We start from the raw sequence: 24,422 nt of genomic DNA, 5'->3' as shown, positions 1-24,422 counted from the left end.
TTGAAGGTTTTCTTATAGATTTATTTGCATGTTTTCTTAATGTTTTTCCTTCTAAATGGGTTAGCAATGTGTCTATCTTACCAAAAAAAACCCCAAAATCAACAAAAACAAACAAACAAAAAAAACAACCCACAAAAAGACAGACATGCACCCACCCACCCTTGTGACACACTTTTGAAACTGCATCCTCTGCATTTACTGATTTGCAGATATTTTATAGTATGGCATTTCAGGTAATGCCAAATAAAACAGAAGTGCCTTATAAAGGCTTGTAAAATAGCTTATTATTAGCACTAGTGAATTCTACTGTGTTCTGCACAGCAAATGCAAAGAATATGTGGTAAATATTGGTGGACCGAAACGGTTCAGGATATTTCAAGCGAAGTACTACTTTTACTTCAGATATGTCTTCAACTGTTTTACAGTGTTGTAGTCTGTGCTTGTGCTAGGTGCTGTAGTCCATCATAGTTGTTGCTACTGTTCCTTGATGGTTTGAGAATTCATATTATAAAGTGCTCTCCCCCTGCTCCTTTCTTTTTCGGTGTTTAGGAGAGATTTATTAAGATGCTATAATTACTTACTATTCTTGCTCTGGATTTCTCAAATTATAAAAGGAATCATGTTTGACTAGAGAAAATTAGAAGAAATTATTTTAACATTGCTTTCTGAAAATTACATAAACTACTGTGTTTGATGGACTATGGACTATGAGTGATGCATATTCTCATGAGACTGAAATGGAAGACATGAGTAATGCCAGTTTGATCAGGAAACTGGGTTCTCACTGATATCAAGAAAAAAAGTCATCAACACAGTGGCAAAAAAAAAAAAAAAAAAAAAAAAAAAAAAAAAAACTCTGCAAGTACCTTCCTTTTATATTATGAATTCAGAATTCACTTTGTTATCCCTTTCATTTCTGTCTCAGTCCTGTATATTTTGTGCATTGAGCTCCATTCACATTTTCACTTTCCTGAAAATGGACTCATATGTATGACTCCTACAACCACACTCTCATTTCAGTTCAAATGAAGATGCTAACTACTATACTGCGTTGCCCTAACAGTTAAATAACTTCCAGTGTCTGTCTTTAGATATAACCTGTCATGTTTATTATAGCCTTACCTCTGAGATTCATGTTAAGTGCTTCCCTTCTTATAAGGTGATACTTGTCAGTCAGTTTAATTGAAATGTCATGCTGACCTTTTATTCGAAATACTTTGAACCTTCCTATGGTTGTTGGAAGTTCTTTTTACTTTGATTCCAATTAAAATCCTTAAATTACCAGTGTACAAAAACTGCATGCTAATTAACCTTATGAAACTGCATGCTAATTAACCTTACAAACAATATATCTTTTGCAGAGGTGGTTCAGCTGAGTCTGCCAGAAGATCAAAAAATAAGCACCACTGCAGCAACAGTAGGACAAAGTGCTGTCTTAAGTTGTGCGATTCAGGGCACTCTGAGACCTCCTATCATCTGGAAGAGGAACAATGTCGTTCTGAATAACTTAGATTTGGAAGATATCAATGTAAGTAATATAATAATCTATTTAATAGTTTGATATTGAAACTTTTCATAAGGAACAGAAAAGTGGTATTTAACAAGCTCCTCAGTCATGAGGTTTCTAGTCACATGCTTGCAGGTGAATAAAAACAAAGAAAAGAAGTTAAAATGAAATGTTTGCAAATCTCCGTCCATTTTTATTTTGCTGTGTAATCATACCTTCAGTGTAAATACAGAGAAAACATGTTTCACAGAACAATCATTAAAAAAAAAAATACAGCAAAAGAAGCATGTGAAGACAAAATCACAGCCCAAAATACTGTCAGTATCGTACAATGTAAAAACCTCCTGTTAGTTCCTGGAAAGGAGGTTTTCAAATACCTAAAAGAAAAAAAAAAGTAAGAAATCTATAAAATAAACATATTGAGGAATGCATAGTAAGTTAGTTACAAATGGATCATAGTGATAACATTAGTTCTGACCATTTAATAAAAATATATTTTTTCTAAAATAAGGATCTTATTAGAAAATTGGTTGTTTTGATCATTCCTCTATGTATTCAGTAGTGTATATTGTATTTCCTAAAGAACCATTAGTGAGTATACCTGTAACTTAAAAAACTTTTTTTTTGGGGGGGGGGGGGGGGGGAAGCAGGGACAGAGAGAGGAGAGGAAGTAAATATCTGCCACCTAACTTTGCCATGACCTCCAAAAATGGAGCAAAACAGAAAACTAGAAGAATTAATTAAACTTTCTGATGAAACTCTGAAATTATGCTTTCAGCTGTATTTTGTTTGCAGATTTGTTTACTTTGCTTTGCCCGTTTTAAGCTACCACAGTTACCAATGTGGACTTGTGTGCAACTTTTAGATATGGTTGCACTTGGTCTGCTTTACCCTAGTGAGTCCAAAGTCCCTGGAAGTGTGATGTATGTGTAGGTGGCTTTGTATACATTTGGAGTATCAATACTTTAATTTATTCATTTATTTAATACTTCTGTTTATTTCTAAGGAGGTAACTGAACTTGCACATCACCATTGTTGTTTTGTTTTGCTTACTGTTTTTACATTAGCTTTGTTTGTAAATTGGACTTCTTTACAGTAATGCTTTATAAAATAAAGAACAATTTCAAAGCTCAGCTTGCTTGAATGGCAGCTTTAAATTATTTGAGAGGCTTAGGATAAATCCAGCATCCTCTGAAAAGTTGTCACTTAAATTAGTAATTGTTGCTTTTGTTAGTTTGGTATTAATAGTCTGACTGACACTCGAGAGTGTCTCATCCACTCCCAAAAGCTCCTTTCTGCAATGTTTGTTAGCTTTCTGTAAATATTCATGATGAATGTAAATAATGATTTGGAGTTCTTACTAATCACTTCTAACTATAATACATGGCATGAGCTGTAGCGATAGAAACAAGAATGTGCATCTGGACATGCAGAAATAAAAGACATGATGAATGGAAATAATGAATCTAACAACTCACTCTGAAGCTGAAAGATTCAGTAGGCTATATTTGCAGAGATGAAAAGAGCAAGTGTTTTGAAAGGTCGATTTTGAGTATGAAAATTCAAAAACTGGAGAAACTTCCGAAGTGTTTATAAAAGCTGGAAGACAATCAAGGATGGAATTTTGGAAGACTCATAGTATACCTAATTTGAGGCCAGTCTGCGATGGGTGATCAGAGATCCAAAGTTAAGGGGGAAAAAAACCTAAATTGTTGGAACTGGCCAGATTTGTGAACCTTTACTACAAAAGGAGGACAGTGTGACAGTCAACTGCATCACCAAACCACAAGTATAAAAAGCAAATGCACAGGCAAAGCAAAGTGAAAATGCCAAAAAGAAGGGTCTGCAGACTGTTTTTGAGTGAATTTGCAGGAAGGCTAGAAGGTGACAGGGAAGCAAACACAGACCTGGTGAATGCTCATCTCTGGAAAGATACATAGACATACCCTGCACAGAGAAGAATTACTGAACAGTTCTCTCTATGAAGTGATGATCTGTGTGTGCATTGTGCATATGGGTATGGCAAGAAAGTACAGGGAGTAAAAACTCCCAGTCATGGGAACACAATTTTGAAGATGAATGTGTCTGCCAGCTATTTGTTGGCTTAAGAAAAGCATAATGAAACAAAACAATGCTTGGAAGTGTTTTTAATCCAAAATTTATGTTATAGCTTAGTCCTTTAATACTAACAGTTTAGTTATGATTCAAATACAAAAAAAGGATGACAAATCCAATATTCGTGGAGTGAAGCACTAAAATATATAGTACTCAAATATATATAGATGATATCCATCAACTATATCTTTGTAGATAAACTACAAACAATGGAAGAAAGAGCTAATGGAGTCTGGAAAGAAGAGATTGGCATTGAATTAAATTGGGCTCCAGAGTCTCTTTTCTTCAATATTAATTTTAGGTGTTCCACTACTTGCACTGCTTTTATCCCCTTGTATTTATTCTAGGTCTTTGTTTAGAGTTTTTTTCATATTTCTTTGGTCATTCCACACCTTTCTGAACTTTGTTCATCAGATATTCTTTATGTAGTTCTTACAGTTTCCAATTTACTCAGAGGTTGCTACGTAACCACAGTTTAGTATCCAGTCAGATAACATAATAAAAATGGAACCTTAGGGAAAAGAACTATAATAGGACAAAAAATTACTTGTGTTTTATGTTTCACTATGGAAAATGAATTTAGTTCTTAAATAAATAACTTCAAAGGAACAAATGCAGAAAGAACACTGTGTGCTCCAGTTTATGTCACATTTTAACTACCAAAGAATGTGTTGTACTTATTCAGGCAGTTTTAAACAATCAAAAGCCCTAAGCCCTTGTATAATTTCAGATGTCCCCAGAGGCAATGTATTTTGTGCTTTACTTTAACTATCTTGTGAACTGCAGTGATGTTTGCCTAACTCTGGGAATTATTAATTTACTCAGTTAAATGGGAACTGCATATGTTCATCTGAGCACTAATAATCTTGTGTAAATAGTAGTATACTTCCTGGAAAAAAACCAAACCAAAACAAAAAAACTCTGACCTGGGAGGATAGATAAATACTTGCTAGCAAAATGCGTGAGATCATCTTACCTGGAAGCTGGTACGTACATAGATGCTGGTACATACATTTCAGCCTAAGTGACAACATAAAGAAATTTTGTAAATCATAGCAAGTGCTCACACTTACGGTGCAGAAATTAAGTTTTTGATCTATAGAGTTCTCGACATGAGTCAAGGCATTGGCTTCAGGGAGGGACGAACTCAAATCAGTATCATGTCCTAGTGTTTTGCCAAGTGGGAAAATGCCACAGGAAAGAAGCAAGTCTAAGTTTAAACACAAATTGTGGCTGTTGAATTTTTATTTTGAAATTTTTATACTGAAAATACTCAGGATATATGTTTAAGGCTGTCAACCATGGGAGTGGCTAAGAACCAGTCTTACATAATGAATGGTATTATATAATCAGATATTTTTAAAAATGGAAATACCATTTGTCTGTCAAGGGATGATAATGAAAATTTTGTTTAACCAATGCTTTAAATATGATTAAAAAAACCCTTAGAGAATGCTATCAAATGTGTATTTAGATAATCTAATTGACTAATAATCTTATTGATAATATCCAGCTGATAATTTTAAGAGTCCTTAGTACTTCTTAGCTTTCCTTATAGTACATATGGTTACTATTTGTGTAAGTAATAAATTTTGCTACTGATCTTTCTCTTATTTTAACTAATGGGAATTATGGATAATCAGCACATGTATGACTGAGACCATAAAAAGTGAAGTGTGCCTGTGCAGATTTTACTTAAATTGTAATGTATTTGTGCTATGACTCAATACAGAATTGATATCAGAGGACATTTTACTGGTATTTTAGTATGCATCTGGAAAGACTTCCTGCTATTATCCTACATCTTAAAATTTTTATTTGTATTTTCACTTAACTCTTTGAGTATTTTGTCTAACGGGTTACTCATTATAGACAATCATTCTCACTTGTGGAAAATTAAAATAGTCTTTTTTTCCAAACACAATGCATATTACACTATTTTTTCACGTTAGTTGATTCTCTTTTGTAATTGTTCTTTTTATATTATTTTACTTTATTCTTTTTCTGACCTTTTCTTTCAGCTTTTGCCCTCAGCTGTTTCCCTATACCTGTGAGCAATAGCACTTTTCTTACAAGATGTCTGGCCTTTGTTCTTGTATTTATACAAGATCTGCATAGATGGCTTGCACGCTTGTAAGGTGTAACATTTACTAACATTCTTAAATTGGTAACTGTTTAAAGGAGTTTACTTTAACTTTGTTTTTAATGAAAACTAATGCTATCTTTCTTTAAGCTACCTTTATGGGAAGCATGTAATATTTATATTTGACAGGTAAATTTGGTGTTTTTAAAGTTACATACATATTATCTTTCTCTCTCTCAAAAAAAAAAACCCTCACATTTGTTCATATCACTAAAATTACTTCATTTCTATATTATTCTACTAATCCTTGCTCAGGGACTGTTCAAATATGTGCATATCAGCCTCTTTCTTTCTCTCCTCTTATTACTAGCAAAATCAAGGGCTGTTTCTCAATCTCCACTAAATATAGCAGCCAGTGTCGCATTGCTGGCTGTATAGCCTTCGGTGCTGTTCTGTAGCAATAAGAAAGCTCTCCCCTCCTGCCCCCTGTTCTTTTTTTTCAATCACTCTACTGTATGGAGTGATTATGTAGGTTTTTGAAGAAGCACACAGATCCTGAATATCAGGTGGCTGAAACATAACCTATCTGTGAGGCAAATTTTGGTTTCTTGATGCCATATTCAGTAGTCTATATTCTCTTATTTGACCTTTTCCTCCTCCAGAACTAAATGGAGATGCCAATAAAAGTTAACATCCTCTAAAGGAACGTGCTCCCTTCCGTTCTTGAGAGTTCTGCTAAACAACTAATGGCAGAAACCTTTTCAGATTGTTCAAATCCAGAAAGGATTTCCGACATCTGCCCTCTTTTTCTCTTCCTTCCAACTTCCCATGCTTTTTCCCCCCATTTTTCTTCTTAAGAAAACTCTTGGGAGAACCTCATGGAGTCCTCCTTTTGTCATTGCCTTCTTCCATGGGATATTATGGTCCTACATACAAACTTCTCTTTGTGTGTATGGCTAAATTGCTATTAGTATGACACACTTGTGACTTTCAGGCAGTAGTCTTAAATATAAATATCCTGTATACCAAGTAGAAATTAGGTCTCTGTGTTTGTGTTTACTGCAGAATCTCAGGTTAGACTGAAGTGTCAGGGTAATCTGCCTCAATCATTTTTGCTCACCAGAGACAACTCTTCAAACTCAAAAATCTCAAAAATTTTGTTCGACTATAAACTAGATGACTTTAATTTTTAAACAAAGTGAAAATTAATAGGCAAAACAACAGAAATAAAAAAGTCATATAAAAAGGTCTCCTCTTTGTACAGTCTGAACAGAGAGAATCCTTACTGAGTGACGCCAGAGTTGGCTTCATTCAACTTGGTGGCTTTTGAATTGCAGCAGCATGGTCTGCTTCAGTCACCAGGAGCGTTTCATCACATCTGAAGCTTTGCCATTCCCCCTCTGATCCTGCAGACTGGTTGCTGCGACTCTCGCACCCCTTCAGCCCTCAGAGATGATTCTACTAACCTCTACCTGTTTAGAGGACACTAACTCACAGTCCAACAATGAAGAAATCAAACTGATGCCATCAGTCCTGGTACTGTGCTGAAAAGCTAACAGCCTTGTTCAATATATAGACTGATTCCCAACCAGTTTAAAATAAACTTTTCTTAGTAAATAGTGAGATAGCATTGTAGAAAGTGCAGTGCTACATTTTCTGCAGTACAACAGTTTTCTGCATGTGCTGCCACCAGGATATGTGAAGTTCATTTTAACAGCCTGGTTTTAGGTTTTGCTCATACGTTATTTTTATGACATCACTCAAACCCATGTCTGTTATATTGCTCTCATACCTTTTTAGTGATTTTTTTCTGAAGTAGTTGTATTTGATTAATAATGACTCATTGAAGTCAGCCCATCCCTATTTTTTTCTGTATGGAATTGTCCTTTATCTATTATGCATTCTTCCTTTCAAGTGAGAGGCGTTATTATCCTTTCTCTTTTATTTAATGGATCAAATACCAGATTTATTTTGCTCTATTTGATTTTGAAAGTTAAGTGAAAATAACTATTGTCAAGAATACTGGTCAGCTTCAGCAAACCTTTAATGCTTTTATTTACTCTTATTCAAATATTTATTTATTTATACATATGCCAAAAAACTTCTGAATGAAATGATTAAATTGGTCAAAACTGAAGTTTTTTGGCATATGTATGTATTTGGCATATCCATTTCAAGTGATTCATCCCAGTACTAAAGAATTAATAAAGACTTAAAATCAGATCCCAAAAAAGAGAGGAGGAAAAAATGAAAGATAGAAGAGAACTGCTGAATGAAATTATGACATTGGTCAAAACTTGAAGTCTTTATTAATTCTTTAGTAGTAGGATGAATCACATGAAATGGATACACTGGATATGTGTAAGACTTGCAAGATTTTGTCACGTTTCATTTGCTTTGAGCATTTTAAATATTAAGTTTATTTTTATATTCATTTTGTTTGTTTCAGTAATGACATATGAATGCCATGTTTGATTGCACATCATGTTTTCATTATAGTGTAAAGCACAGAGTTTTAAATGAGGTACCATTGGTGATCTGCAATGTTTTGGGTATAATGAAGTGTAGGAGGAGGAGAATGCAATGAAACTTCATTTGCAAGTCCTGAATCCTGTTTAATCTTGAAATGCAAATTCTATAGCTCTAACCTGATCAGAGATGCAACATCCGCAGAATTTTATGATAAGACCGTTTATGCATGTCTTTTTATGGTGGAGATATTGTCTATTTCAATTTTGAGCCAGCTGAGTCTCTGTTTCTGAAGAATCATTAAGACACTCATGGGCTTTCTCTTCTCCTGTGACAGCATTGTGCTAGATCAGACGGTTTGATTTCATCTTTGTTAGAAATGCAAGTGTTGGCTTCAGAGGGGAACAGAATCATACTAAGTGGGCTGCAATCTACTGCCGCGCTTACAACACTTTAACTGAGATCACGATCCAGTCCTTTTTCTATTAGAGAGAGAGCCGGGGCAGAGGAATTCCATCTTGCAGAGCAACAACTCCTGCTACGCCTGCCTGCCCCTAGAGCTCTTGTCTTGCATGTTCAAGTGCTGTTTCCTTATAATCATATCTGAAAAAGCTGAGTTGGTTAAACTTTTCCATTTCTTGTTCAGAAGTTAAAAATGAAAAGCTTTGTGACACTGAAAAGCTGCAAATAAAACATGTACAACTATGCCCCCTTGCCCTGAAGGAATCCTTGAAAATAACCTCAGGCAAGTCATGGTAAACTACCTGGAAAGCAGTGCTATACATTTTTTATGTCTACAGATAGTCAGCAGGAATGTGAAAAAAGTTTCTATTTTAAATATTCCTTAAACATATTAGTAATCATGTTCAAAAAATTAGAAGGGGCACAGTGCATTTTTTAAGTAATTGGTTCTTCCAAACCAATTTCTTAATGCAGCACATTTAACACATCATCAGAAATTAGCTAAGAGGAGCATTTTGTTCTTTTAATTGTTTAAAGGGTCTTCTGTGTGCAGTGAAATACATGATCACTAGATGTGCTCAAAATAGCTACCTGTTTTCTTTGTGGCCATGCCTTCCTGTACGGTGTTGCTAATTGTGCCTAGTTGCATTTTCGCTGCAGCTTAAGGAAGGGGGGAGAGGGAGGCACTCCAGAATACATCAGCTATACCTTTTTTGGCATTTTTAAGCATGATACTGATGCTCTTATAGTAAGAGCTACCACACGTAATACTGTCTGCTTCTAAGGCAAGAAACAGGCTGTTGTTTTTCAACTTTTATTCCATGTTCAGCTTATGATGTATACAATATTAATTTCCACAATTTTTGATCTTTTAGCATGCTGCTTTCTTTCTTTGATAGACCTAGGCTTGCCTATTGTGTCACTGAAGCAAAAGCTCCCTATAAACACTAAGTTTTATATGCAAAGTGTGTATTATATGTAGTGCTAAACATCAGAGGTAAAGGGTCTAATTAGTTTTGTCTCTAATGTAGCTTTGTGATGCCAGCTACAGTGGTGCAAAAATCGCATGACTTATCACATGACAAGTTTAATTTTCTGTATCAGTTGCATTTAATTGATGTGCCTACCACAGGGAAAGCATTAGTGATACTGTGACAGAATCTGCAAGGAGCTTTGCAGCCTGAAAAAGGGAAAGGAGGAGACTAGTAGAGAATTTCATTGCAATGGATTTCCCCTGAAAAAGAAAAATGGTGAAAGAAATACAGTGCAAACTCATTTCCCGAAGCTCTGCTTGACATAATTTGCAACACATTTTAAAGTCAAGCCCATTTAGATATTTCAGTTTGCATGCTTAGAAAGCAAAATATCCAAAATGAAAAGCCACCTCTGAAAGTCTTGGCTTAGAAGTTTTTTTGAGGAAGCAGCAAGCATTTTCTTGATGGGAGAATATTCAAGCCACAAAGGAAAGATATGAAAGCTGGGGCAGAAACCCACATATTCCAATTCTGCTCATGATATAGCTCTCATAGTACAGAACTTTCCTGTAGATTTTTTGATCACATAAACATTATGAACATTATCCAGATATTATGGCAGCAGCAGAAAGATTTTTGGAAAGATTGGCTCTATCATAGTTACATTTTCAGGATAATGTATTCCTCATAATGTTTCACAAGTGTATTTGACATATTTAATGCTAAATAAATGCCTATTTGCTATGCATTAGACATAGACTGAAGTTACAGTTTTTCCATTAGTCTCACATTTTGGTCAAATTAAAACTGAAAAAAGTATGAAAGAAAGTTTCTAGAGCTAAGCTTACAACAAATAACCTATTTCTTGATTCACATCATGATTTTTGGCATTTTTCAGCGTAGTTATGTCTGCCCCAGTTCTATTTTGAGTTGTCTATGGTCAGTACTAATTAACTGATTCTGTCGAACATGGAGATATTTGAAGGAAAGAAGGATTTAGAAATTTCATTTATATTAATGCCTTATATTCAGCAAGCAGTCTTTTAAATCCACCTTAAGTTTTTACCATATTATTCATTCAAACATTGTTTATTTTCCTCCTATTGCAATAATATTATTTACTGCTTTTCTCAGAGACACCAGAACTTCTATCACACCCACTTTGCTTTGCATTCCTGCCCACCTTCTTTGCATTTTACTTTAACAGAAAGCCATTTGACATATTCTGTTATCAGGTGATTTTAGAATTGGTGTATGCATCTTTGTCATTGTTATAGTATCTTTCTTCCTCATCCTTTTTATTCAGTTCAAAGTGTGTATGTTTTCTCTGCTCTTTTATTTATATAAACATATATATGAAATATATGTATATATGTGTGTGTGTATATACATGCAGGTTACGTCTACGCTGTCTTGCTTGAGTGGTGCTAGCAAATTTAGCTTGTGCTATTATTTTTCTGATTAATGCGTGAAAAAGTTTCAGTTTTGTATTTATGTACAGATATAGTTATACTCTCCTCATTTGTTTGTGCAGTTCATATTTGCTCAGCTAGATGAAAAACTTTCATTATTTCTGAATACTTTTCTATCTACATATTTATTTATCCAACTTGTCCAGGTCATTTTGCAGTACCTTTGCTATCCTAACAGACTTGATGCTTTCCACAGACTGGATAAGAATTGTATAGAAAGAGCTGTATAGGATGCAAAAAGAATACTAAGACTTTCAGTTCAGATTTCGGGGGTGGGGGGGGGGAAACCTCTCAAAAGCTAGATAGCAACCTGGACTAGCTACAGCTAGCAGGAAAGGTGTGTGTCCTGTCCTTCCCCTCAGTCCAGCATCCCAGGAGAATGAAGACAGACATTCCATACTTGGAATTTGGCTGGCCTGGCACTGTAATACTAAAAAAAACCTATAAGTAAATTGGTGCAATCCCCTCTGACTATTAGTGGCTAAGACCAGAAGCACTTCATCACTGTGCCAAGGCACTGATTCAGTACTGACTCAAAAAGATGATTGTCACCCACCTATAAAATCACCAGTACCACTGCTTGCAGAAGTGACATGAAGCAAATTACTTATCCAGATCAAGTCTGCTTAATTTGTGAGCTCTGACAGGATTGCAACAGGAGATGGTATGTCTATATGCCACACTTTTCAAGTGATGGCATTTAACATTTCTCTAAATTAAACTGCTCACTGATCTATGTACACATGTTGCTAGTACCATATATCCATTCAATTCTAAATTTTACTGATGATCTACTTTGGATGAGGAAAGAGACTGTACTAAAGTTCTGTACTAAATGGACGTGTTATCACCTTCCAGTGTATTCTTCCCTTCCTTGTCATTTTTACTCCATTTTTATACAGCCATCTTAATCTAGAGCTCCTTTTTTTGAAAACTTACATTAAGAACTAATTCCATTTGGATACAAGTAACCTTTGTCTCCATGGCCAAAGTGCTTTACTGACATGATAAGCTTTTTCATATTTCTATTAAAGAGGGGAGATAAGATAAACTAAAAGTTTTCCTAAATTTAAAGTGAATTATGGCAATGCCTTTACCACTCAGGATTTTCAATGATTCCTGTAGTTTTGTGTGATTTTGCATAAGCTTCTATTTCTAGTTCACTCCTAAACAGACAAAATGCTAAATTTTAAATGTAGTATATTTTGCAGGTTTATTTTATTTGTTTACATTTGTCATTATCTATGTCATGACAAATGTCATGACATTTATATGTCATGAACCTCAAAACCTTGGAACACTGGTAGCAATTTTGGGAACAATTGCTCCACAAAGCAATGATGCTCTTTCTCTATCTGTCATCCCCTATCATGTGTCAACTCTGAGCTAAAGAAAATGTTTCAAGGATGGTCATCTCTAGAGCCTCCCTCTGGCTATTCGCAGCTTGGCTCATGTTGTCCTTTGTCATGTTTGCTGCTCTGTCTTATCCTCACAGTTTTATTTTGGCAGTTCTTTACAGGTAGTAAGATTGATTTGTCCAGACTTTTTTACATGGTCCTTGGAACATCTGTGAAGCACTGACATATTGTTTCGATAAATCACTTGAGCTGGACTTAATACTCTGGAGGTGAAAGCTTTCATTTTCTATTTTCTGCATTCCAAAACATTCTGCCAAGTCCTAATGGAGAATCAACTTTTCAGGCTTCTGTCCCTCCCTTCACTGGATAACACAATCATTTTAATGGCCCTTTTCTTTGCATCAAGCAGAGAACGTGGCTGCACATTTTATAAGCTTTCATTGGCCATCTTGTGACACCCAGAATATCTCATTTGGAATTAATAATCTTTGTGATAGATAATGCATGTAACTGCATGGTCTTATTAATATTATTTCTTTCTCTCCCTCCTCCCCCTTCTTCCTCCTTCTGCCCCCCATCTCTCTCCACCTCTCTCTCTCAACCTCCTTTCCCTCTTTCTTGCCTTCCCTTCCCCTCCCCTTTTCTCTCTCCTGGTTTCTTACCCTCCTGCCCCCACTTGCATTTAATTTCAAATTGTCATGTTGGACAATTGGAAAGCTGTCAAATTGGAATGAGACTATATTTTTCTTTGTAGAGTATGTGCTCCAACCGGGAAGAAGTCTTTGGGTCCTAGTTATGTTAACTAGAAATACAATATGATAATACTCCAGCATATTAAAATATCAATGCCAAACCATTTTTGGCTGCCAGATTTTATAAGCTTTGTGCAATAATTTTGCACATGTTAGAAATTTTGTGAAGCTTCTGTTATTCTCACATATAGTTAATGACAGACTACTGAAATCCTGTTTTGCCTTCATGTTTTGATGTGATATACATTAGATTTAACTTCAGGCAAGACATTCATGATGGAGGCTTTGAAGTTTAAGTGTGAGTTTTAAAAATTAACATTTTAAATTATAGTAAAAGGAAGGGAGAAAATAATGCACCTTTTCTCCTACGCTTTTGAATTAGAGGTCTTACTTCTGGCATGAAATATGTGATCAGTCAGCAACTGTTGATGGTAGGGGTATACTTAGAGTAAAACATAATTGAAACCAAGGGTATCACTGTAGGGATCAGTAGGGATAATAATGATGTACTGAATGATGTAAGGATGTCCTAATGATGTAGGGATAATAATGATATACTGAAAAGTAAAATTATTTTGGAAGGTGTCATAAAAACTTAAAGACTTAAAGACTTGGCTATTGTTGCAGCAAAAGTAGATCAGTTGTTATGAATGGTGCAGTGTTAAAATTGAGGCAGTGGAAGTCTCACATAAGAGAGAACCCTTTAGTCTTAATTCAAAGAGAGCACAAGAATATGGGTTGGACTCAGTGCAATATTCTGATGTAAATGTTTTATTCATGTATTTTGTTGAATGGGAGTTTATGGTCTTTCTTTCAAATGTGCAATTGAAAGTACGTGTGTTTGGTTTTTGAATTGTTACAATACGTAGAAAATACATGTACCCTCAATTACATACTTTACTTGAAAACAATATACAGTTTGCTAAGAATTCTGCATGTAGCAGGATATGGTAAATTTTCCATATAGAACAAGTGATCAGAGTGTTTAGTAAGAAACAAAGTAGCTCAATATCAGCAAGATTTTTTACTTCATTTCTAAAAGCCTGAAAGTATTAATGAACACTCTTTACGAACCCTTTAGGAAATGGAGAATTCCATCCTCATTTCTTTGACTTGAAGGCAGACTAGATTAAACAGAGTAAACACTTTTTTAACACTATAAGATTAGTCTTCTTTTTATCCCGGAATCTACCTTCTTTTAGTTACTTACGCTTTACCTGTTCAGAAACTAGGGCCACAGATGAACACAAAGGCAATCACTAAAAACCATATTCATGATCTATCTATGTAGTGAGAAAAAAAAGAATTGTTCCTAAATAACTAGCTTCAGTAGTTACGGTGAAAGTCTTGAGGTTGCTGCCAATGACACTGAAGGGTCTTTCTTTTACTTTCATCAAAGAATTGATCTTGCATAGTAAGTCTTTCTTGTGATAAAAGATTTGACTGATGAGCATGTGGCATTGTATTAATGATTTGAGCAAAGGCAGTGTGCTTGTGTAAAGTTTGCAGATGACTAAGATTCATATTAGAGCTAAATTGTCTCAGCTTTCAGTTTTTAATTAGTGCAATTCATACTTTGCTTGCTGTATTCTAGCTCGTGCTAAGTGCTTAGTTCAGAATGACTGGAATTTGCTGTTTGATCAAAGGCTCTCCGTAAGATAAAAGATTTTATGAGTGTGGGATCAAGTTGGGATAGACCCTTGCTAAATGAAACTGCTAGAATAAGTGCACAACCTTTTATTATTTTGGTTTTTACAAATAAGCAAAGAGCAAAGGACACCAGTGGACAGATGTCACTCATTCTCTTGTGTGTACTCAACTATATCCTTTTTTAAATCTTTCATATAGGAATTCCATTCAAAATCTTTCGTAGCCAGTCTTTTATATAACACTCGATAACGAGCTGATATAAACAGCATTGTATTAATAATCCAAGAAATGTGTGTGGTTGGTCCTATTTTCTCTGTATTGTTCTCTGAAGATTGTGTATTACTGCTACATATAAAATAAGAGTTCAGCTAAAAAAAAATAATTGAAGTTAGAATTTACATTTTTAACTTGTACCTGAAGAAGAACTTAGACTGTGACGTTCTGATTTTCAAAGTCAGTTTTGGATTTATTAGGTTTATTTTTTTTTTCCCCCCCCCTATGTCTTTTTGAGCTAGCACACTAGTCAGAGGTCTGGAGTCATAGTAGGAGATTCCTACCAATCTCTATCCTTTTTAAAGCAGTTTTCAGAGATATTTGTCTGCAAAATATTTGAAAGTCAGCTATACATATATTCGACAAGATATTTTATTGCCCTTTAGTTGGTTTATCATATGTATGCAGGATAGTTTTGTCTGTAATAAAACAAAATTTATCCCACAGAGCTTTTGCAGAATGCATAAAGTGTAAAAACACTGACTGCCTGTCTCATTCATACTTGGATATTTAGGAAATATAGCTGAGTGAAACTTTTAGTAATATAAAAGTTTAAAGGGTCCTTTTTGTGCCGTGTGTAGATTTTCTTGACTTTGTAAAGGAAACACACTGAGAAATTTGTTCCTGTGAAATAATAATAAAAAAGAAATTGAGCTTTACCACTTTGATTCCTAAACAATGATCATCTGAAAGTTATGAATTATTGCCACCATAAGAAAAGGGGGTTTGCATTCATGAAACTAAAACTGAAAACCAGTGTGTTCTAGAATATAAAGAACAAAAAAACCCTGCAACATTATAAATCTGTTTTTAAAGCAAAAGTGCTTGTGAGCTAAGTAATTAAAAATTAATTCAAACTTATTATATATAATAAATAAGTGTATATAAGTATCATTATGAAGAGCTGAGGTTTTTAGAATCAGGAAAAGTTAGAAAATATTCAATGATTTTTTTTCCCCTCCCTCCCTCAAAATGGTGATTTGTTAAAACTGAAAATCTTTTCCAAAGTCTGACTCATATTTGCCAATCTTTCACTATAAAAGGAAACTATGCGCTGGATTTGAGAAACAAGCAGAAGAGGCTGAAAATGGGAAAAATATCAGATAATCTAGTGACTAAACAGTCTGCCTGATTTAGACCAGAGGGTTCCCTGACATTTTGAGAGGAGAGGCCCCTCTGTCTCTCATCTTCCCATCCCTTGGTAGGGCTTCAGATTCTTCTTGATTAGTACTGTGAATAAATTTAAGGTTTCCCAAAAGTTTGAAGAAAAGCTGTTTCCTGTTTATTGCTAGTTGAATGTATGAGACATTCACCAGGTCTTCAAGAAAAAGAAATAAAAAAGGAGCCCATTCTCAGCAGGGAATAGCTGAAGCAGTAGAACTGGTTGTTTTTAACACACATACTTCTGGCATGTTAAAACATTATTTCCCAGACATGTTTTTTTAGTATTGTCTAAATCTACCATCAGCAAGTGCAGAATAATTAGGTAACAGTCATTTTGTTAACATTTTAATGGTTTCTAGTCCTCTCATCCTTGTACTCTTCTTCTCCTGCAGCAAAAAAGTTGTTCAAGCAAGGAAGTAGAGATAGGAGGAATACCTTGCCATGTTGACTTTTGACTGTGGTTTCAGACATTTCAGGACATGGGTAGAGAGGATTTGTCCATGGTTGTATAATTGTCACTATCCTGTTACAGGTCTGTGTGCTGCCCTGAGCGCTACCACATGGGAGAGGTAGTGTCCACATAGCCCTCATTCCACAAATATGACCCTGTATTAAGTCATCTTAAACTATACCTTGGATCAGTACTTCTGTTTTGGGATCACCTAGCACTGAGATATTGCTTTGCAATGAATTCTAATAGAATTAATTTGTATAGTGAGAAACTAGTTTCTCTTGCAGATCTAGGTCAAAGTGTAACAACAAATACAGCCTCAATTTAAACTGATTTAAGAAAAAAACAATAGCAGTTTGGTGGAATTGTAATAAATTGTAATAACTGGGTAATTAGTCTAAATTAATGTCACTGTTTATCGTATTAAACCAGTTAACATTTAAAATATGCGAAGAGAATGTCAAATAGTTTTATCCAATTAAGTCTGGTTGTATAACAATTTGTTTTGTTAAAAAGAAAGAAGAGTTAAATGCTATCTGAGTCATTCTGTAGATCTCAGTGTATAGCATAAACCAATAAAAAAGAAACAGCTGTATCAGAGCATGCTGAGATTTCCATTAAAAATATGCTATATCTAGTCAGTTGGAGATTTCGAGTGTCTAAATAAACTAACAGTCATGATTGCTGATTCATAACAACATGGTATAATTTTACAGAGTTTGCCAGGAAGTTAAAAAATTAGTGATGTTTTATGGCTACCCTCAAGAGCTCTAGTACTGTGGCAAAGTTGTCGCTTGTATCTAGTACATATCTCTCATATACAGCATCCAGATTCTCTTTATGTAACTAGATATAAAATGAAAGTACCCTTATTTCCACCAGTGATCCAGAAGCGATGTTTTTAAGGCATTTTTCTCTGTGGTCGCTCTTCAGGTTATGAGGAAACTACTAACATCGTTAGTTTTCAAAATAGCAAAAACATGTTTTTAATCAACCAACATAGTTTGAAAAGCAAAAAGCTGCTGCATATGTTTTATAGAATAACAGATGTTACCATATGTTAGGTGTTATCGTTTCGTCATTAAGTGAAACTGCAATCCTTACTGTATCAAAGAAAAAAAAAGAAAAAAATCATGTATCCCTGCTTATGTAAGTAGGTACAGTGTTATTCATAGTCAGAGAAATGTGAATCTCAGTCTCAGACTGGGTGAAGACTGACAAATCTTGTTGAATTCAACTAGTGCTCATTGCCTGTGTATCACAAAGTCTTCTTTTAGGAAGAGATAATAATGGGTGATGTCTGTGCTGGCCATTTGTAGATAAGCTTGGGAGGATGTACACAAAGGCAGTTTGGGATATAAATAGCTAATTCTCTAGGCTTCCTCAGTAACAGATGGAAGGATATTGACTTCTTCAAAATCTGAACCAGAGACCGAGTTAGATGTTCTGAGTTGCTCACTGGATGATCCCATTTTTTCCTTTGGCAGTAGGCTGATACTGGTGACGCTATCTTGCTGTGCTGAAAGGTAAGTTTTGGAAAAATCACTCACTCTTCTTTTCAGTGTGCACAGTGTCAAGAAACAGAGGGAGAAGACAAGTATTCATAATTGCTAACTGTAGCTAGAAAGCTTGTTTCCCTGGTCAGCAGAGATGTAGGAGGTAAAAAAAAAAAGCAGTGAGCAAAGAAAGCTCCACTGAACTGTCCTGCGGAAGAGTTTTGGCTCCCTTTGGCTCTCTCAACTGACTATAAAGGAAGCTTAGGAATATTAATTTCCTTTGACTAAAATCAGCTTGAGTTTATAACCCGGTAACTGGTGTTTGCGGTTACATCCTTCAGAACAAGAGTTTCTTTTAAAGCCCTGCCACTTTTTCCACTATATATAATATACTACTGTATGCTATATTTTGCTGTGTTCTTTCTTCTTTGAGCTTTAACTTGATTTTCTATTTTCTATCAGTCTGGTTCTTCAACCAGCTGATTTACACTAGATACATGATTTCTTCTTACTGCAGGTATAAAACATGAGATCAAGAGAAGGCAGGCAAAATTAATATTTAGGAAGTCTTAGGTTTTGTTTTCCCCCCTTGAGCTGGATGGAAAAGCTTAAAAAAATCTTGGATTGGTGCCATGTTTAATTTTTCTCAGATTTCTTTATAGTATTTAATTTCTTTCTGACATGCAGTAGCAAACCACAGAGTTGTATTGCTCTGCCAACATGAACAGAGAAACTGATGACTAGGAAAGTATGAATTGTAAAATTGACATTAACATGAAAAGTGTAAGTGGTATTTATCTGGCAAGCCAAGCATACATCAATAATTATTTTTTTAATTCTTCTAGTTAACCCTGAAAAGATTATCTACTTTGTGTCCTTGTAAGAAAGTAAATTAGAGATACTAAAATACAAATAATTGATATGCAAATAGAAATATGACTTATTATTCCTGAAACGTCCATATGTCAAAATCAAATGCCAAAAGTGTGGAGGGGGTTGCTGGAAAAAGAAGGGGGAGTATATGTACTGCTTGTGTTTTACAGCCAAGCAGCTATTGTTTAGAAAATATCTAGATGGCTGCAATTATTGCTACAGCTATCCTATAACAGACCAATGCAAAATTTTAATTCTCGGGCACAAATTTTTTCTCTGATCAGTTCGGAGAGAGAGATTTTCTTTCTTTTCCTAGAAGAAAATCAAGATGTCTCTTTAAAAATGGGGAGGGGGAATATCCCCACCCAAACTGCCTTGCCATTATCACTGAGGTGTATTGCTATGTTTACATTACTGGCTTTCAATAAAAAGACACCAACCGTTATAGCTTTTTTCTTTGTTGTAGATTTGTCAAAGACTGCAAAAAGAAGTGCAGATTCCATGTGTTGTCAAAAAGCTATTAATTCAAAATTCTTATTGTTTGCTAATTCCATTTATTAAAGCCTCAGCTCAGTTTTCTATTTGAGGATTCTTGGTTATATTAATTCACACTTCATGTCCTCATTCTTGTTTTGTTTTTTTCTCTATATTACTTGGTTTCTCTTTTGTTCTGTTTTCCCCTCCAAAGTGTGTAGCATTAGAATTCTGACTAGTATTTCCAAGTTCTTCAGAAGCTGAAAATGTTAAGGCCATAAGGGCATTATATTTACTGTTTCATCTGACCTACATGAAACAGGTCACAAAAAATCGCAACATTGAGTGTGAGTATATGCATAATACATTTTATGCACTTTGGTGCATAAGAATGCCCTTTTTACTTCATACCAATGAAAATGCAAGAAAAATCTTTGAGAGCAGAATATTGACAAAGAACTAACCATGGTGTTAAAAAAGATACTGTAGTCTCTATGCTAGTACACAAACTGAAGCAGTATAGTTATACGTTCTTTTATGACGAGAAAGCTGACAACAGTCATCCCAGATCTATTAATGAAGAAGGGCAGGCAAGTGATCACACTCTCTCATGTGAAAAGAATTAGCATATGAAAGCAAGTTATAAAACCGAAGGAAATAATTACCGATTTATAAACAAAAATCACCTTTAGGTTTCTGCTGTATTGTAAGACAACTAAGCAAAGATCCATTGTCAAAGGCAAAAATCTTTCCATACTTCTCCTGTACTTGTTATTCATGACACATATGATTCTTAAATGTCAAGTCCTTCAACAGAGTAGAGAGCTGTAGTGGAATCGTTGCTAAATAATTGTTCAATCCTATCTTTTTTTCTGGTTGACAAAAATAATTAGTTTCTCAATTTAATCTTAGAAGTTCCATGGCATTTCTATTTGAACAGTAGTCAAATTACAGTCTATTGTTAAATGAATGTATTCAACAGTAATTGGACTTGTAACAATGTTTTAGGGTCATCAAATAGGTTTTCAAAAGGTAACCTTTTTTCCCCTCCAAGTGCTGCTGTTGATGTTTGAAGGCTCCAGTTCAGTGATGTTCACATGTGCCTGCATAGATGTCGTTTTTTTCAGTGACTTAGCTTGTGAGTTAGCCTAAGTAAAAGTCAACATTCACTCTCAAAGAACTTTGTCTATACTTCACCATTGCCTTCCAAATACTGCTTACAATATTCAGTTTTCATTCTATTGGATTGTTTGTTTTTCATAAACAAAAACAAGCCTTGAAATCAATATAGTAATAAGCCATTTATTTAGTAGTTGTAAAAAACACCCATAAACCACAAAAATTTTGAGTGATGAAATGACAATCTCATGGGGGGAATCCTACTGAAATAGCAACGTTTCTGTGTAAATTGACCACAGAGTTGTTTTATCCAGGATTTGTATGTAAAAGGAGGGAGAAGCCATAACACAGACCTGCATTTACTTAGAAAATAGCTATGGTACTTAAAAATATCGTCATCCTAGAGCAGATCAGTCAAAGGCCTGGAACAGGTGAGTGTGCTTCAAAGCAACATGTAATAATTTAGCGTAAGTAATGAGGAAAGTGGGTTAAGCTGGTTTCCAGACTTTGCATGGTGGTGGCTTAAATGTTCATACATTCCATTCTGTGATCTGTTTTTTGTTGCAAATACCTTTGGCATAGATTACTTTAAAATGGTAGACAACAAAAGTGTTAGCTATTTGCCAGATGAAAATGCGTGTACCTGCAGTGTGACTCTTCTGAAGGTTCATTCTTACACTAATAACTTGAAGAGCCACACTTTGAAAATATTTGTTGAGCTAGTAGAGGAAAAAGGTCAACTGAACTTTTATTGCTTCATACACCTCTAGAAAGAGATAAAGGTAACAAATGTTGAGGTATGATGATTATTGGAGTTATTCAGGTGGAGTTTTTTTGAGGGGAAATCCAGGTTTAATGGTTGAAATAATTCATCAAAGTGAAAAAGTGAGCATTAAAGGGGGTTCTTTGTTTTTTTCAAATGACAACTCTGTTAGGTGGTGGCATATCGGAGGTAGGAATATTGTCTGTGTAACTGGAATGTTAATACAGGTATAGTTAGCTTGGGAAGGACAAGTTTTTTTCAGTCATACCAGGTGGATTAATTATTAAGCAGATATTTGGGTTTTTTTTCTCTCAGGAGAAACTAGCAGAATCATGTGAAGCACAGAGAGTTGTACAATGTGAAATTTGGTTGCCTAAACACCTTTTGGGAGAATAAATGCAATGAGATATCTATTTCTGCATAAGTATTTAGGGAAAAAAAAAGTGAAAGGTTAAGAGGAAGTTCTTCTGGATTTCAGTTTGATCAATAAGAAGGTTGAAGATGTGAAAGGGCAAGGCAGCTTGCGTGAAAAATGAATACACAGTCATTGAGCTTGTGACTCCTAGGAAAGAAGAAAAAAGAAAAACTGGAAAGTAATGCAATGGTACTGAAGAAAATGGATTCCAATAAATTTGGAAGGGGTGGGTGAGATCTAAAAGAATGTAAGAATAGTCATATTGTAGCAGATGTTCATCTAGCCCCATATTTTGTCTGTGATAGAATTCAAAGGAAAGAATATAAGAAAAAGACAGCATATAGTGATATTTACCCAAGTTGTTTTAGCATGCAGCTTACAGACTTCCTGAGCAAGAGACTATAGCTGCCTGTTTAAAAGCTTTTGATACACTTTTCTTCTATGAATTTCAGGAGGAAAAGTAAGAATTCAGGTAAATTCAGTTCCATAAAGAAAAGATAGGCACAGAAAATTTACAGAAAGTTAAAAAGTTTGAGGACATGACTTACTAAAGCCTGATGTTCAAAGCCCTGAAACTCAGATTAAAATACAGAAAATGAAGACAGAGTTGAATTTACTAAGGTGTATATAAGAATTTTATAAATATAAAGGCACAGCATCAGAAGAGCAAAACCCTGTGAGGTATAGTAGGAGGAACCACAATGAGCAATGAAAAGATATTTTGTGAAAACATTAAGTTGATCTCCTACTTGAGAAACAGTTGTCAACAGACAGCTGATAGGACCAACATGTTTAATTGTTTTTCCACTTCTACCTTCATTTAAAATTAACAGAAGTATCAAAAGGAGAAGAGAATATTTTGATAAATGTGTTGAAATTGCTCACTGTAGAACTGGCTCAATGCAGAAGCAGTAGGATTAATTTTTGAAGAACAGGTGAGGCCTTTGTAGACTGGTATAAAAACAGCAAGGAGAAGGTATGAGCCAGGGAATCTGGTTAATCTAGTTGGCAGAGCCTACAGGTACACTGTAGCAGAAAAACAATGGGATTTCAGTCTGCTGACCTGAAGTCTGGGGAAATGGAGTGGAGACCCTACAGTCCTACAGGCTTCTTGCTTTTCTCATATAGAGCATCTGCGATATGAGGAGAGGCTGAGAGACCTGGGACTGTTTAGCCTGGAGAACAGAGGCTTTTGGGGGATCCTATCAGTGTGTATAAATGGAAGGAGTAAAGAAGACGGAGCCAGCCTCTCCTCAGTGGTATCTGGTGAAAGGACAGGACGCAAAGGACACAGACTGAAATACAGTCCATTTAAACAGAAGAAGAAGCTTTTTACTCTAAGGTGACTGGAATAGGTTGACCAGAGAGGTTATGAAGTCTCCATTCCTGGAGATACTCAAAAGTGGAATAGACTCAGTTTTGAGCAACTTGTGAGCATGCATCCCTTCCAACCTCAGCTGTTCCGAGACTCCGTTGTTTACTTGCCAGTGGTTATGATGGCAGTCTTGTTCATTGTTAAAGAAAGTAGGTACTCTGATAGTTTTTCATCCTATAGACACTTTTAACCTGCCACTGGAGCATCTTACAGGAACTTTCATCCAACAGCTTGTCTTTCCCTATTAAAATGTTAGTCCTCATTTTGCCATGGATAAAGGAATGAACTCTGTCTTGATGTGGCATCATGAGGGATGTAGAAGCTCATTAGGACAGAGTTTCTTTCTCTCAATGTTTTTTCTTTGCCTCCCTCTCTTTATATGAGTTGGAAGACCTTAGGGGATCATACATCATCTGAGTTTCTGGGGGACAGAATTATGCTCTCGCTTTCTCACATTACCTGTATTGTTGGAGGACGCTTCATACTGCAGCCAGCACTGTTGATTTTATGCAGCAGAAAATAATTTTCCTCTGGATTTCTCAATTAGTCACTTGCATCCCATGGCTATCCCTGTTCCACTACTCAGCTGATGCAAAAGCAGCAGAAAATGGGGCTATTCACCCTGGTGCAGAAATTCAAGTTTACAAAAGTAGTGTTTCTGTAATGAATCACTGACTGTAACGAGATACGTAGATATTCTAGCTTGGTGATGATCACTGTTCTAATGAATCAGAGACCTGCTGGATACTTTGGGCTCTATGCATGAGCCTTTCTGTGAGCCTCTGAGTGTGAATGTGTGTGCACAATTGTAGTGTGTGTGTGTGTGTGTTATAGCCCTGTATCCTGTGGTAAATCACAAGGAGAGGTTATTTAAGTAATTTAAAGATTTTTAAGCACATTTAAGAGGCTGTTTATGTTCAGGAGCAAAAAATCGGTATAAGCTGACCATGAATAAATTTAGGATAAAAATAAAAAGAAAGCTCCACTGTATTCGTGAGGATATTGAGAAGTTTTGAAACAGCTTTTCAGTAGACAATAAAGTAACTGAGTTTATGACAGATTATGATAACATTATGCATAGGGTTATGTAGCATAGTTCCCTTCAACAACAGGGACTGACAAACATGACCCAGCGTACCTCTTCCAAATATAAAAATGAAACGGCGACTAAAAGTTC

At 35.3% G+C, this 24,422-nt stretch overlaps 1 protein-coding gene across 7 annotated transcripts in view; it reads left to right on the top strand.

Moving 5' to 3' along the window:
• FSTL5 (follistatin like 5) overlaps positions 1 to 24,422 on the top strand; it is a 323,974-nt gene that overhangs the window by 223,589 nt on the left and 75,963 nt on the right. For all 7 annotated transcript variants that reach the window (XM_026120175.2, XM_026120174.2, XM_026120176.2 and 4 more), the window contains one exon: positions 1,362 to 1,528. In XM_026120175.2, the coding sequence (XP_025975960.2) occupies positions 1,362 to 1,528 (167 nt within the window). The remainder of the gene's footprint in view (positions 1 to 1,361; positions 1,529 to 24,422) is intronic.

The sequence above is a fragment of the Dromaius novaehollandiae genome, chromosome 4 (genome assembly GCF_036370855.1).
Source record: "Dromaius novaehollandiae isolate bDroNov1 chromosome 4, bDroNov1.hap1, whole genome shotgun sequence".
Classification (NCBI taxonomy): domain Eukaryota; kingdom Metazoa; phylum Chordata; class Aves; order Casuariiformes; family Dromaiidae; genus Dromaius; species Dromaius novaehollandiae.
Note: the sequence above shows the minus strand (reverse complement) of the source record. Positions and strands in the feature narration are given on the sequence as shown.